At 37.1% G+C, this 15,882-nt stretch overlaps 1 protein-coding gene and 1 non-coding gene across 8 annotated transcripts in view; both read right to left on the bottom strand.

The window, feature by feature from the left end:
* SENP7 (SUMO specific peptidase 7) overlaps nt 1-15,882 on the bottom strand; it is a 146,120-nt gene that overhangs the window by 35,967 nt on the left and 94,271 nt on the right. For all 7 annotated transcript variants that reach the window (XM_040225759.1, XM_040225761.1, XM_040225758.1 and 4 more), the window contains 4 exons: nt 8,729-8,910; nt 5,738-6,077; nt 4,729-4,886; nt 1,791-1,937 (listed from right to left, as the gene is read on the bottom strand). In XM_040225759.1, the coding sequence (XP_040081693.1) occupies nt 1,791-1,937; nt 4,729-4,886; nt 5,738-6,077; nt 8,729-8,910 (827 nt within the window). The remainder of the gene's footprint in view (nt 1-1,790; nt 1,938-4,728; nt 4,887-5,737; nt 6,078-8,728; nt 8,911-15,882) is intronic.
* Nucleotides 15,338-15,409, bottom strand: TRNAS-GGA. The gene has a single exon. It is a non-coding gene; the product is annotated as a tRNA-Ser (tRNA).

Raw genomic sequence — 15,882 nt, 5'->3', positions numbered from 1 at the left:
CTCAGTCGTGTCCGACTCTTTGCGACCCCATAGAGTTCAGTGTGCATGCTTTCCTCTCCTTCACCATCTCCCAGGGCTTACTCAAACTCATGTCCATTGAGTTGATGATGCCATCCAACCATCTCTTCCTCTGTCATCCCCTTCTCCTCCTGTCTTCAATCTTTCCCAGCATTACTTTGCATCAGGGGGCCAAAGTACTGAAGCGTCAGCTTCAGCACCAATCCTTCCAATGAATATCCAGGATTGATTTCCTTTAGAATTAACTGGTTTGATCTTCTTGCAGTCCAAGGGACTCTCAAGAGTCCTCCAATACCCCAGTTCATAAGCATCTGTTCTTTAGCACTCAGCCTTCAGCACTCAAATCCATACGTGACTACTGGAAAAACCATAGTTTTGACTACGTGGACTTTTGTTGACAAAGCAATGTCTGTTTTTTAATATGCTGTCTATGTTTGTCTATGTTTGTCTAGCTTTTCTTCCAAGGAGCAAGTGTCTTTCTATTTCATGGCTGCAATCACTATCTGCAGTGATTTTGGAGCCCAATAAAATAAAGTCTGTCACTGTTTCCATTGTTTCCCCATTTATTTGCCATGAAGTGATGGGACCAGATGCCAGGATCTCAGTTTTTTTAATGCTGAATTTTAAACCAGCTCTTTCACTATCCTCTTTCACCTTCATCAAGAGGCTCTTTAGTTCCTCTTCACTTTCTGCCATAAGGGTGGTACCATCTGCATATCTGAGGTTATTGATATTTCTCACAGCAATCTTGATTCCAATTTTGATTCTGGCAGCTTGAATCCAGAAGATTCTTGCTTCATCCAGCCGGTATTTCGCTGGAGAGCCTGGAGGACTGCAGTCCATGGGGTCACAAAGAGTCAGACACAACTGAGCAACCAAGCACAGCTCTCTGCATATAAGTTAAATGAGCAGGGTGATAATATACAGCCTTGACATACTCCTTTCCCTATTTGGAACCAGTCTGTTGTTCCATGTTCGGTTCTAACTGTTGCTTCTTGACCTGCGTACAGATTTCTTGGGAGGCAGGTCAGGTGGTCTGGTATTTCCATCCCCTTAAGAATTTTCCACAGTTTGTTGTGATCCACATAGTCAAAGGCTTTAGCATTGTCAATAAAGCAGAAGTCGATGTTTCTCTGGAATTCTTTTGCTTTTTCTATGGTCCAACAGATGTTGGCAACTTGATCTCTGGCTCCTCTGCCTTTTCTAAATTCAGCTTGAACATCTGGAAGTTCTCAGTTCACACACTGTTGAAGCCTAGCTTGGAGGATTTTGAGCATTGCTTTGCTAGTATGTATTGTACAGTAATTTGAATAATCTTTGGCATTACCCTTCTTTGGGATTGGAATGAAAACTGACCTTTTCTAGTCCTGTGGCCACTGCTAAGTTTTCCAAATTTACAATAATTTAAACTCAGTTCATAATAATTTAAATTAATAAGATTCACTCTTTTTGCTATCAATTACACTCCAAAGAAATATTTACTTTACCATCAAGTAAGTAAGTGTTAGAACCCAAAGCATATCAGTGCTGCACATGATTCTTTTCATACATAATCTTCATTAGAGTAGTCAGATTAGAGACATGATTTTAGGGCATTCCTCTATGGTTTCAAGATTTCCTATTTAATGACATGTTTCAAAACAGATATAATAACATATTCAAAATGTCCTATATAAACTAATATCAATTCCATTTTCATTTGCACTAAAGAAGCAATATGAAAATTGAGCTTGCCCAAGAAGCAAAACTAAAGAAAAAATATATATACTTACTGTAACACAACCTTTAGAAGCTCCTTTTATTTTACCAATATAGACAGAAGTAAATACAAAATCCAGTTGTAGATCCATCTCATTCTTAGGTATAAGACAGGAAATGTTTTCCATGACAGGATTATATGAACACAATTCAGATGAAGTCTAACAATGAAAAAATTATAAAATGCATGTAATGCTAAGTATTATATAAATGTTGACAATGATTTTTTAAGTCATATACTTCTTTAAATTATCATTAATGAGTTTGTGAAGGATTTCACACTGTTCTTACTGTCAAGAAATAGTTATCTAGATTTTTTCCTTTAAAAAGTATGATATACTTTGATAAAATTACTCTAGTTGAATCCTAAATTAATTCCATAGGGCCTACAATGCAGAAATACATTCTTCTCTGTATCCAATTCATGATTTCAAATTCAGTATTCCCTAATGGGCTTTATTTATAATTCAACGAAAATAAATTAAGATTTATATAATGTTTAGTTTAACATGAGTTTTTAAATATCTCTTCTAGTCACCACAGCAACCCCATAGGGCAAGTTATTTTTTTCTTTATGCATTTCTTAAGTAGAGCTGATAGATGTTTGGACTGGTTAAGTGACTTGCTTAAGATAACACTGCTAGTAAGAAGCAAAACTAAGACAAATCACCTTTCTATCTGCAAGTCAAGGGATATTTCAAGCATATAAAATTGCTTCTATAAACCAAGATGATGCTCTTAGCTACTGCATTCTTAGTGCACGAGAAGGGATATAACTGCCTAAGAAGCACTGATACATCAAATCTATATGATTTACGATGTGCACTATGTCTCAAAAATCTCAAAAATCATTCCACTTCTGCTCAAAAAATTCACAACTCTGCTTTTAAGTTATAATAGACGACCAGGCAGTATCAACAGCAGCAATTTTCCACGATCTCTTCTGAGTTCTACAATGTTTTCAGATGACTTTTTCAACTCCATATTTGCATAGCTGTTGCACATTATGCCTCTTTAACCTTAACATTACTAATGACCAAATAAACCACTAGTAGAGGAATTATCAGAGAAGGCAGTGGCAACCCACTCCAGTACTCTTGCCTGGAAAATCCCATGGACGGAGGAGCCTGGTAGGCTACAGTCCGTGGGGTCGCAAAGAGTCAGATACGACTGAGCGACTTCACTTTCACTTTTCACTTTCATGCATTGGAGAAGGAAATGGCAACCCACTCTAGTATTCTTGCCTGGAGAATCCCAGAGACCGCAGAGCCTGGTGGGCTGCCGTCTATGGGGTCGCACAGAGTAAGACACGACTGAACAACTTAGCAACAGCAGCAGAGCAATTATGCATGGGTATTCACTCTCCTACCTCTAGAAAATGTTGCTTAATCTTCACCTCAAACATGCACTCTACTCATTATTTTTAATCCAGCTCACAATGTCATTTATCTGCTTAACAGAATTTTTTTTATCATTCTCATCTTTTATTGTTTACTGTACTCTTATCCCTTAAGCAAAAAAGAGGGAATCTAATCAACTACAGATGGTTCTAATTAGCCAAATAACTGTGTGTTTTAAGTGATAAATTGAGAAGAGCAGTTATAAAAAATTCCTTATTAGGTCTCACAATTGGTAAAGACTAGCTGCCTTTTAAAAATCCATGTTTCTAACAACTTCATTTAAAACTGGAAACAAGGAAGGGTGCAGAGGTATATTCTGCCTTACAGATCTTGGTAGATCTCTGTTATTTGCTGCTTGGCTGTGATCATATGTTGTCAGCTCTACAAGGGATGTAATTTTCCTTTAACATGATCATTTCATACTGCACTGTCAATTTACATGCTGCCAAGGGAATTGCAATTCATTTAGAATTTTGAACGCATTATCAACACTGTTTTAATTACAAATACAGCTATGCTATCAAGTAGGCTGCTGGACCAGATGGGCAACAATTGCTACATTTTAACAAAAATTCAGAATACAACTGCTGAGGTGATTTCTGTATGAAGTAACAAATGTAACAGAAACACCCATGAAACAATAATCAGTCTATCAGACTGTTTTCATTGAACTGACCAAATTCTTCATCACATTCTACAGAATAACAGCCTTTGCATTATTCAAAAACAACTAACATAAGTTAACCATAATTCTGCACTGGTAGTGACTGACAATCATTTCTTTAAAACAGGAAAATCAGAAGCTGATAATATGAATGAATACTGACAATAAATAACTTGAACCTTACTTTAGAGCTATACTCTTCTAAGACGTATGTCAAAACCACCACTGGCTGACATTAAACCAACACACACTTCCACTTCTGTAAGAAGGAAGAGACAAAGGACTTATCAAACTGATAGGTTTGTGACACTTTTTTCTAAATGCTTTCATATGTTGTTTCATTTAATACTCAAAATAATCTTGTGAAATAGGTGTTATCACTCTCATTTAGTATATAAGGAAACAGACTTAAAGAAGTTAAGGGACTTGTCCAAATGGCAGATCCAAGATCTGAACACAGCTCTGTATAGCTCAAGAAGTCAGGTTCTCTCCTCCATATCACGCTTTTTTAATAGCATGTGAGGAAAAGGAACAATTGCAAGTAGCCCTTGTACTACAAAACTACACAAATACCAGAAACCATTTCATTCTAGAAAATATTTTGATAAAGTACTTAAATGTCCAATGAGAACCCAAAAAGAGAATATTTGAGTCGGAATATTTAGACTGAAAAAATAAAAATGACCAGAAGAAAACTGATATTAAGCCTTTCACTTCAAAATAAAGACAATTATATGCTTCCCTCAAACTAAGACAAAAGTTGTCTCAGAATTCAAACTAAGAAATATGTAATTTTTACATAATATTCTGCTTGATGAAACAAAAAAAAGTCATTAGCCAATAATGTATATTTCACTGTTAATCTGTGAGAAGACAGAAATAAATTACCTGTACAGACTCACAAGTAATCAATGGTAGTTCTGACACTACTGGTTCAGAAGTACTCTCACTTTCATGAGAAATGGCATCATCCTGCTTAGGCTGTAATTTAAGAATTTCTGAACTTTTATGTTCAGTGGGTCCTTCTTCATCACTAGAAACAACAACTAAAATGGAAAAATGTATTTTTTTTAATGTGTCACAATGATCACATATAAAAAGAGAATTTTCTAATTCATGCAATGTATCTTTAATAATTCCACGGAACTGAATAACCTAACTTTATTCATTTTAGAAAGTAGCCCATCAGTCATTATCTGATTTATGCTAGTTGCATACAATGTTTTCACATCAGTGCTATTATTTGGCAGTTATCTGCAACCTTACTCTCTGGAGGAAGAAGGTATTTTAAAATAGATAAAGCCATTAGGAGAACTTAGGAACAGATTCTAGTTCTAATAATATATTAATGCCATCATTCTAAATTGTACTTTAAGTCTTGTTACATTAGTTTCTTCTAGGAGGAGGAAATGAATGGCTAGGGAAAAGTGTGGGAGACTAGTCACTAGATATCCTTTAGAACCTTTTCTGTACCATGTGACTGTATCAAATACTTGAAAATTAAAATCAAAATTAATGACAATAAATAAAGAGCACTTGAACTCTCTGTACTTCAGCTTAATCAATCAAAATGACAATAATGGGCCTTACAGATTTGTGCAAAAAAAGAAAAAAAACTACTGATGAGATACTGATGAGTACACTAATGAAAAAAATTGCTTCTGCTTCCAAGTACTCCATTCCTTACAAAAATCAATACTACAAAATTAATGACATCCCAAAATCCCAAGTCTTTTTTTTCCTGACGGTAATATATTCCTGAATATATTTCCTGAAGGTAATATACATGGATGTAATAAATAACACAGTGCCTCAGCAAAATTTCTTTGACAGAAGAAATAAAATAACTAAGCAGAGAAGAGAAACTAATAGCTTTTATTATCCTCATGTTACTTACTTGGTTCAGCAGAGATAAATGATGGATTCCCTTCACTGTGTTCACTTAAAACATGTTTTTCTATTGTGTTAAATTCATTCTCATCCTTCACAACTAGAGTAGAATTCCCCACGGTATCAGAGGAAATAGAGCTCTCAAAAGTTTCCATGGTTGAACATTCAGAGGTCATTTGAGGAGAAGCACTCAAAGCCAACTCCTGACCACAAAGTGAGGGTAGTTGAGCAAAATCACTTTCTATGGATTCATGTGTAACTTCTTCCAACAGTTTTGGATCCTCATGATAGTTTTCACTTGACTTTTCCAACTCAGTGAACACTGCTGGGTTATTTTCTTGTTCTTTCTGAACATAAATAAATGTATATGAAAATCAGCATTTTTCAAATTTAGCTAACATGAAGAATCTTTAAGTTTAAATTCCTATAAAGGTAAAAATACTATATCATTTCTATAATTATAGAATAGAAAATTACACAATTACACTACATTACTCTTGCAAAAGTATCTCAAGTATTAATATAAAGATATAAAGCTTGGTCTATCCAATCAGATGCCTAAATATTTTTTAAAAGAATGGGAAGGGGAAATACGCATATTTACAAGTGGTTCAGAAGCCTCCCACAACCTAAGTCAACTTTAAAAAAGAAAAAAAATTTTTACAGCTTTACTTTGCAAAAGAGGCCATTTGACATTATGTGACTTTAGTTACAAGAGCAAAAAAATTAAAAACTTAGGATAACATGAAAAATTACAAAAATCAATCACTGCCTTCATATCTCTCAGCTCAGTTGCTCAGTCATGTCCGACTCTTTGCGACCCCATGGACTACAGCACATCAGGCCTCCCTGTCCATCACCAATTCCTGAAGTCTACTCAAACACATGTTCATTGAGTCGGTGATGCCATCCAGCCATCTCATCCTCTGTCATTCTCTTCTCCTCCTGCCCCCAATCCCTCCCAGCATCAGGGTCTTTTCCAATGAGTCAACTCTTCATATGAGGTGGCCAAAGTACTGGTGTTTCAGCTTCAGCATCAGTCCTTCCAATGAACACCCAGGACTGATCTCCTTTAGAATGGACTGGTTCAATCTCTTTGCAGTCCAAGGCACTCTCAAGAGTCTTCTCCAACACCACAGTTCAAAAGCATCAATTCTTTGGCGCTCAGCTTTCTTCACAGTCCAACTCTCACATCCATACATGACTACTGGAAAAACCATAGCCTTGACTCGATGGACCTTTGTTGGCAAGGTAATGTCTCTGCTTTTGAATATGCTATCTAGGTTGGTCATAACTTTGTTCCAAGGAGTAAGCGTCTTTTAATTTCATGGCTGCAATCACCATCTGCAGTGATTTTGAAGCCCCCCAAAATAAAGTCTGACACTGTTTCCCCATCTATTTCCCATGAAGTGATGGGACCAGATGCCATGATCTTAGTTTTCTGAATGTTGAGCTTTAAGCCAACTTTTTCGGTCTCCTCTTTCACTTTCATCAAGAGGCTCCTTAGTTCCTCTTCACTTTCTTCCATAAGGGTGGTGTCATCTGCATAACTGAGGTTACTGATATTTCTCCCAGCAATCTTGATTCCAGCTTGTGCTTCTTCTAGCCCAGGGTTTCTCATGATGTACTCTGCATATAAGTTAAATGAGCAGGGTGACAACATACAGCCTTGACATACTCCTTTTCCTATTTGGAACCAGTCTGTTGTTCCATGTCCAGTTCTAACTATTGCTTCCTGACCTGCATATAGGTTTCTCAAGAGGCAGGTCAGGTGGTCTGGTATTCCCATCTCTTTCAGAATTTTCCACAGTTTATTGTGATCCACACAGTCAAAGGCTTTGGCATAGTCAATAAAGCAGAAATTGATGTTTTTCTGGAACTCTCTTCCTTTTTGCATGATTCAGCGGATGTTGGCAATTTGATCTCTGGTTCCTCTGCCTTTTCTAAAACCAGCTTGAACATCTGGAAGTTCACAGTTCACATACTGCTGAAACCTCACATCTCTTATTACCATATAAATCTAAATCATGTTTATAATTATAACTCAAAGGCACTGCAAAGTCCTGAAATGCCTTGTGAATCAAAGGACTCAAAAAGCTATCTCCAAAAAACAAAAAGCTATCTCCTTACACTTTTATTGTTAACTGTATACTAAGTTTTTGAAACTAAGTAATGTATGCATTAAGTATTATAATTCCTCCAACAGATTTCCAAAACTCTGGAAAAAGAGAAGTCTATAGAAACTGGAAGTAAACTACTACTGATAAAATAGTCTGGTAATAATTTCACAGACAAGTGAAAAGCAATTGGCTAGATAGTATGACAATCATGTAGTTAAAATAAGACAGAGAGAAGAAATAGCTCTGTAGGATATACAACAAACCACTAAGTAAAGGCTGGTATCAGAGGAGAAATAGTTTAAACTTTTTTACTTGCTCATAATACAGTTAGCCCTCTATATGGGCAGGTTCCACCAACTGTGGGTTCTACCAACTGCAAATGGAAAGTATTTCCAGAAAAATAATTCTAGGGATTTACAAAAGGCAAAGCTTGAATTTGTCATACACAGGCCACTATTTACATAGCATTTACATTTTTTCACATCCATTTACATAACATTTACAATTAGTTGCAAGCAGTCTAGAGATGATTTAAAATGTACAGGGAAGATGCAGATTATATGCAAATATTAAACCATTTAATATAAGAGATTTAATTTAAGCATCTATGGATTTCGTATATCCAAGGTCATGGAACTAACACACTGTAGATACTCAGTGATGACTGTATTTGAAATTTGTTCCCATAACTGTATTACTGCAAGAAAAATAAAGTTGCACTTAAAGTATTAAAAAAAAATAAACAGAATCAAAAAACAGGCAAAGAAAAAAGTCTGAGGATAAAAACAGAAAGCTAGTAGAACATTATTTGGTCACAGTCAATTCATTTTTATCATAGGACAAATTATTTCACATGACATCTAAATGCCTCTACTTACTGTCTGTTCTGCTGACTTATACAGAGAAGTAGGATTATGAGTATCAGGTAAATTACTTCTAAGCCTTTTCTTTCTCTTCCTGGAAATCAGAGTGGGTTCCATTCTTGAAACAGAATTTGTATTATCCTTGTTTCCACTCCCCTCTTCAAAATGGTCACAGTCTCTACTTCCACTACTGATGTCTAAAAACAAAAGAGATATTTTTGGCCAAAAAGTACAAAAAGGATCCTCTTCAGAAGAGCGCAAAGAAAATCATCAAAATTGCTATACTACTCTCAGAGCTAGTTTTTTTAAACTCCACTATTAAATAAGCATACCAACATGGATAAATATAAAGACACATCCCATTTTAAACTGCATTCACAAAGTGAATGTTCATTGTACAAAAAATATGAGGTAAAGGAAATATATTAAAAGGTAGTATTAGTAACCAAAGGAAAGCAACCAAACCATATTTTTCTTTTGCTATAATTGCATTTGACTATGATAAAGAAAAGTCTTAATAAAATTTTGAAAATTAGTGTCTTAAATGCTTTTTAAATTCACTGTCATTTTAGAAATTACAACTAACTTAGACACTGGTTTTCTTTTTTAAATGTAAGTTTTAATACATATATTTAGTAACTGAAAAGGGACAATAATTTGAAACAGCAGAGTACTGATCACTGCTCTCTTAAAAGAAGCCAAAATATCTCTCCTCAGCAGATAATTGTGGTATGTAATCATTCATAAGGCAATCAATTACTTTCACAGTTTATTTCTTTTTTGAAAAAAAACCAAGACCTTTAATTTTAAATCTCCAATAAATCTACTATCCTACAGAAAAGGAGGGGCTTCCCTGGTTGGCTTAGATGGTAAAGAATCTGCCTGCAATGCAGGAGACCTGGGTGCAAGCCCTGGGACAGGAGATCCCTTGGAGAAGGAAATGGCTACCTACTCCAGCATTCTTGCCTGGAAAATTCCAAGGACAGAGGAGCCTGGCAGAGTCCATGGGGTTGCAAAGAGTCAGATATGACTGAGTGACTAACATGTTACCACAGAAAAGGAAGCGCTACCTTTTTAAAGTCAACAAAGTATTATTATAAAGTGTATTTCAATTATTATCAAACATGCTTAGTATTTCAGTTATCAAATATTTGTACTATACAAAAATATGTTCCGAAAGGTTCTACCTAAGGTTATCCTAACTAAGTGAAGATTATCCTAAATTTTTTTGCTTTTTGAATTATATCATATAAGTACCAACTCAGATATTATACCATTTTATATAAGAGATTTCAGCATTTATGGATTTGGCATGTCCAGGGTGCTAGAATTCACACAAAGCAAGTCCCAAAGCAGCTTCCTTGAATTCATAAACTTAAACCTATGTAACATTGACTGTTCTGACCACTTCATTTACTCAACACTACACACCTTCTATTCAAATTATTCTTGTTCTTACTCTAGCTTTATAAACATCTAATGACTAACATTCATAATACTTCTTTTTCATTGCTTAAAAGGCAGGCACGGGGATAGGACTGAGGCCAAAAACTCAAACCATGAACAGTCTTCCAAATTCCAAAGACAACACTCTTAACTCTCTCCCCCAGAAAAATAAACTACCCCCAAATGATCAACACAGTATTTTGAAAAGCACAATAAATTTTATTTGCAATTCTATAAACTGTAATGGTTTCCTTTGTAAACTGTAAGCAGTGAAGGACAGGGAAACCCAGCGTGCTGCAGTCCAAGGGCTCACAGAGAGTCGGCCATGACCGAGCAACTGAACAACAAAAACTATAAAGGTAGTCAAATATAATTTCTACCTATAATACTGGATCAAGCTATAATTTTGAAACATAAATACTACAGCAAAAGAAACTGATGCAGGATTAGCTCAAGATGGCAGAGTAGTTGGACAAGCGCTCACCACCTCCTTTTGAAAACATCAAAATCACCACCAAACAACAACCAACGAAACAAATGCTTGAATCTACCAAAAAAGGATACCCAACATCCAAAGACAAAAAGGAGTTCTCAGTGAGCTGGTAGGAGGGGCACAATCATAATAAACTCAAGTTTCATACCCACAAGGTGGATGACTCAAAAGGAGGAAAACAATTTAACCATGAAGTGAAAATTCTGAACCCCACATCAGGTTTCCGACCCTGAGGGTCCAGCAACAGAAGGAAGAGTCCCCAGAGATTTAACTATGAAGGCCAGTAGGGTTTGATCACAGGTTTTTCACAGGACTAGGTGAAATGGAGACTCCACTCTTAAAGTGCACATACAAAGTCTGTGCAAACCAGAACCCATGGTCAAAAGGCAGTAACTTCATAAAGAGACTGGGCAGACTTAACTGCTAGTATTGAAGGGCCTACTGGGGCGGCCTGGACTCACTGAAAGGGAAAAGGACACTGGCAACAGGAGTTCTAAATGACACATTAGACCAGGTGGACTTAATTGCTATCTATAGACCATTCCATCCAAAAGCAGAATAATACACATTCTGCTCATGTGAAAATGGAATATTCTTTGCATTGAACACACGTTGGGCCACAAAGAGAGCACCAGTAAATTTAAAAACACTAAAATTATATCAACCATCTTTTCCAACCAAAACACTATGAGACCAGAAATAAACTATGAGAAAAAAAACTGAAAAAAAAAAGCAAGTAGAGTAAATATGCTATTAAACAATCAATACAACACTGAAGAAATCAAGTTCAGTTCAGTCACTCAGTCATGTCCCACTCTTTGAAACCCCATGGACTGCAGCATACCAACTGCCCTGTCCATCACCAACTCCCGGACCTTGCTCAAACTCGCATAAATCGAGTCAGTGATGCCCTCCAGTCATCTCATCCTCTGTTGTCCTCTTCTCCTCCTGCCTTCAATCTTTCCCAGCATCAGGGTCTTTACTATTGAGAAAGCTCTTTGCATCGGATGGCCAAAGTATTGGAGCTTCAGCTTCAGCAGCAGTCTTTCCAATGAATATTCAGGATTGATTTTCTTCAGGATTGACTGCTTGGATCTCCTTACAGTCCAAGGGACTCTCAAGAGTCTTCTCTAACACCACAGTTCAAAAGCACCAATTCTTCGGTGTTCAGCTATCTTTATGGTCCAACACTCACATCCATACTTGACTACTGGAAAAGCCATAGCTTTGACTAGATGGACCTTTGTCAGAAAAGTAATGTCTCTGCTTTTTAATATGTTGTCTAGGTAGGTCATAGCTTGTCTTAAATGGAGCAAGCACTTTTGAATTTCATGGATGCAGTCACCATCTGCAGTGATTTTGGAGCCCCCAAAAATAAAGTCTCTCACTGTTTCCATTGTTTCCCCATCTATTTGTCATGAAGTAATGGGACCAGACACCACTATCTTAGATTTTGAGTACTGAGTTTTAAGCCAGCTTTTTCACTCTCCTCTTTTATCAAGAGGCTCCTCAGTTCCTCTTTGTTTTCTGCCATAAGGGTGGTGGCATCTGCATATCTGTGGTTATTGATAATTCTCCCAGCAACCTTGACTCTGGCTTATGCTTCACCCAGCCGGACATTTCACATGATATACTCTGCATATAGGCTAAATAAGCAGGGTGATAATACACACCCTTGACGTACTTCTTTCCCAATTTGGAACCAATCCATTGTTCCATGCCTGGTTTTAACTGTTGTTTCTTGACCTGCAACAGATTTCTCAGGAGGCAGGAAAGGTGGTCTTGTATTCCTATCTCTTGAAGAATTTTTCACACTTTGATGAGATCCACAAAGTCAGAGGTTTTGGCACAGTCAATAAAACAGATGTTTCTCTGGAACTTTCTTCTTTTTCTATAATCCCCTGGCGGCAATCTGATCTCTGGTTCCTCTGCCTTTTTTAAATCCAGCTTGAACATATGGAAGTTCACAGTTCACATACTGCTGAAGATTCACTTGGAGAATTTTGAGCATTACTTTGCTAGCATGTGAGATGAGTGTAACTGTGCAGTCATTTGAACATTCTTTGACATTGCCTTTCTTTGGGATTGGAATGAAAACTGACCTTTTCCAGTCCTGTGGCCACTGCTGAGTTTTCCAAATTTGCTGGCATACTGAGTGCAGCACTTTTACAGAATCATCTTTTAGGACTTGAAATAGCTCAGCTGGAATTCCATCACCTCCACTAGCTCTGTTCATAGTGATGCTTTAAGGCCCACTTAACTTCGCACCCCACGATGTCTGGCTCTAGGCGAGTGATCACACCACTGTGGTTATCTGGGTCATGAAGATCTTTTTGGTACAGTTCTTCTGTGTATTCTTGCCATTTTTTCTTAATATCTTCTCTTCTGTTAGGTCCATACTGTTTCTGTCCTTTATTGTGCCCATCTTTGCATGAAATGTTCCCTTGGTATCTCTAATTTTCTTGAAGAGATCTCTAGTCTTTCCCATTTTATTGCTTTTCTCTATTTCTTTGCACTGATCACTGAGGAAGGCTTTCTTATCTCTCCTTGCTAGTCTCTCAAACTCTGCATTCAGATGCTTATAGCTTTCCTTTTCTCCTTTGCCTTCAGCTTCTCTTCTTTTCCCAGCTATTTGTAAGGCCTCCTCAGACAACCATTTTGCCTTTTTGTATTTCTTTTGCTTGGGGATGGTCTTGATCATTGCCTCCTGTACAACGTCACACATCTCTGTCCATAGTTCTTCAGGCACTCTATCAGATCTAATCCCTTGAATCTATTTGTCACTTCCACTGTATAATCATAAGGGATTTGACTTAGGTCATACCTGAATGGTCCAGTGGTTTCCCTACTTTCTTCATTTATGTCTGAATTTTGCAATAAGGAGTTTATGATCTGAGCCACAGTCAGCTCCCAGTCTTGTTGTTTTTGACTGTATAGAGCTTCTGCATCTTTGGCTGCAAAGAATAAAATCAATCTGATTTCAGTACTGACCATTTGGTGACTTCCATGTGTAGAGTCATCTCTTGTGTGGTTGGAAGAGGGTGTTTGCTATGACCAGTGCGTTTTCTTGGCAAAACTCTGTTAGCCTTTTCCCTGCTTCATTTTATACTCCAAGGCCAAATTTGCCTGTTATTCCAGATATCTCTTGACTTCCTACTTTTGCATTCCAGTCCCCTATAAATAAAAGGAATCTTTTTTTGGTGTTAGTTCTAGAAGTTCTTGTAGGTCATCATAGAACCATTCAACTTCAGCTTCTTCAGCACTAGCAGTTGAGGCATAGACTTGGATTGTGTATTAGTTGCTCAGTCATGTTTAACTCTTTGCAACTCCATGGATTGGGGCTCGCCAGGTCCCTCTATCCACAGGATTTTCCAGGCAAGAATACTAGAGTGGTTTGCCATTCCCTTCTCCAGAGGATCTTCCCAAAGCATGGATCTAACCCGGGTCTCCCAATTTGTAGGCAAACTTTTTACCATCTGAGCCACTAGAGAAGACTCTAAGTGAAGCATAGACTTGTATTACTGTGATATTGAATGGTTTGCCTTGGAAATGAACAGAGATCATTCTGCATTTTTGAGACTGTGCCCAAGTACTGCATTTTGGGCTCTCTTGTTGACTATGAGGGCTACCCCATTTCTTCTAAGGGATTCTTGCCAGGAACAGTATGAAAAGGCAAAAAGATATGACATTGAAAGATGAACTCCCTAAGTTGGTAGGTGTCCAATATGCTACTGGAAAAGAGTGGAGAAATAACTCCAGAAAGAATGAAGAGATGGAGCCAAAGCAAAAACAAATCCTAGTTGTGGATCTGACTGGTGATGAAGCAAATTCCGATGCTGTGAAGAACAATATTGCATAGAACCCGGAATGTTAGGTCTATGAATCAAGGTAAATTGGAAGTGCTCAAACAGGAGATGGTGAGAGTGAACATCAACATTTCAGGAATCAGTGAACTAAAATGATCTGGAATGGGTGAATTTAATTCACATGATCATTGTATGCATTACTGTGGGCAAAAATCCCTTAGAAAAAAATCAAAGAGGATATCAAACAAATACCTAAAGACAAATAAAGTGAAAGCACAATGATCCAAAATCTATTGAGATGCAGCAAAAGCAGTTCTACCAGAGAAGTTTATAGCAATACAATCTTACCTCTGGAAGCAAAAATCTCAACAACCTAAGCTTACACCTAAAGTGACTAGAGAAAGAACAACAAGCAAAATCTAAAGTTAGTAGATGAAAAGAAATCATACAGACCAGAGTAGATATAAGTGAAAGAGAGCCAAAGAAAACAACAGTAAAGATCAATGAAACTAAATGCTGCTGCTGCTGCTGCTAAGTTGCTTCAGTCGTGTCTGACTCTGTGCAACCCCATAGACGGCAATGCTAGTTCTTTGAAAATAAAATTAAGAAACCTTTAGCCAGAGTTATCAAGATAAAAGACTCAAATCAATAAAATTAGAAATGAAAAAGAAGTTACAACTAATATCACAGAAATACAAAGGATCATAGCTGTATGCCAATAAAACAAGCTGGAAAAATTCTTGAAAGTGAAAATGAAGTTGCTCAGTCGTGTCCGACTCTTTGCAACTCCATGGACTGTAGCCAACCATGCTCCTCAGTCCATAAAATTCTCCAGGCAAGAGTACTGGAGTGGGTTGCCATTTCCTTCTCCAGGAGATCTTCCCAACCCAGGGATTGAACCTGGATCTCCCGCATTCCAGGCAGACGCTTTAACCTCTGAGCCACCAGGGAAGGTACAATCTTTCAAGACTGAACCAGGAAGACAAAGAAAATCTGAACAGACCAATTACAAGCATCAAAATTCAAACTATGACTAAAAAACTCTCAAAAAATAAAAGCCCAAGACCAGATGGCTTCAGAATTGAGTTCTATCAAACACTGAGAAAAAAGCTAACACGTAGCCTTCTGAAACTGTTCCCCAAAACTGCAGAGGAAGGAAAACTCCCAAACAAATTCTGTCAAGCCACCATCATCCTGCTATCAAAACCAGAAAAAGACATCACAAAAAAAAGAAAATTACAGGCCAGTATCACTGATGAACACAGTCACAGAAATCCTGAACACTAGCAATCCGAATTCAAGGATACATTAAAGGTGCATACACCATTATCCACTGGATTTATCCTAGGGATGCAAGGATTTTTCAAAATCTACAAATCAGTGTGCTACACCACATTAACAAACTGAAGAATAAAAGCCATATG

This window comes from Oryx dammah, unplaced genomic scaffold, assembly GCF_014754425.2.
Source record: "Oryx dammah isolate SB20612 unplaced genomic scaffold, SCBI_Odam_1.1 HiC_scaffold_2, whole genome shotgun sequence".
NCBI classification, from domain to species: domain Eukaryota; kingdom Metazoa; phylum Chordata; class Mammalia; order Artiodactyla; family Bovidae; genus Oryx; species Oryx dammah.
The sequence above is the reverse complement of the archived record's forward strand: the minus strand, read 5'-3'. Positions and strand labels throughout refer to the sequence as shown.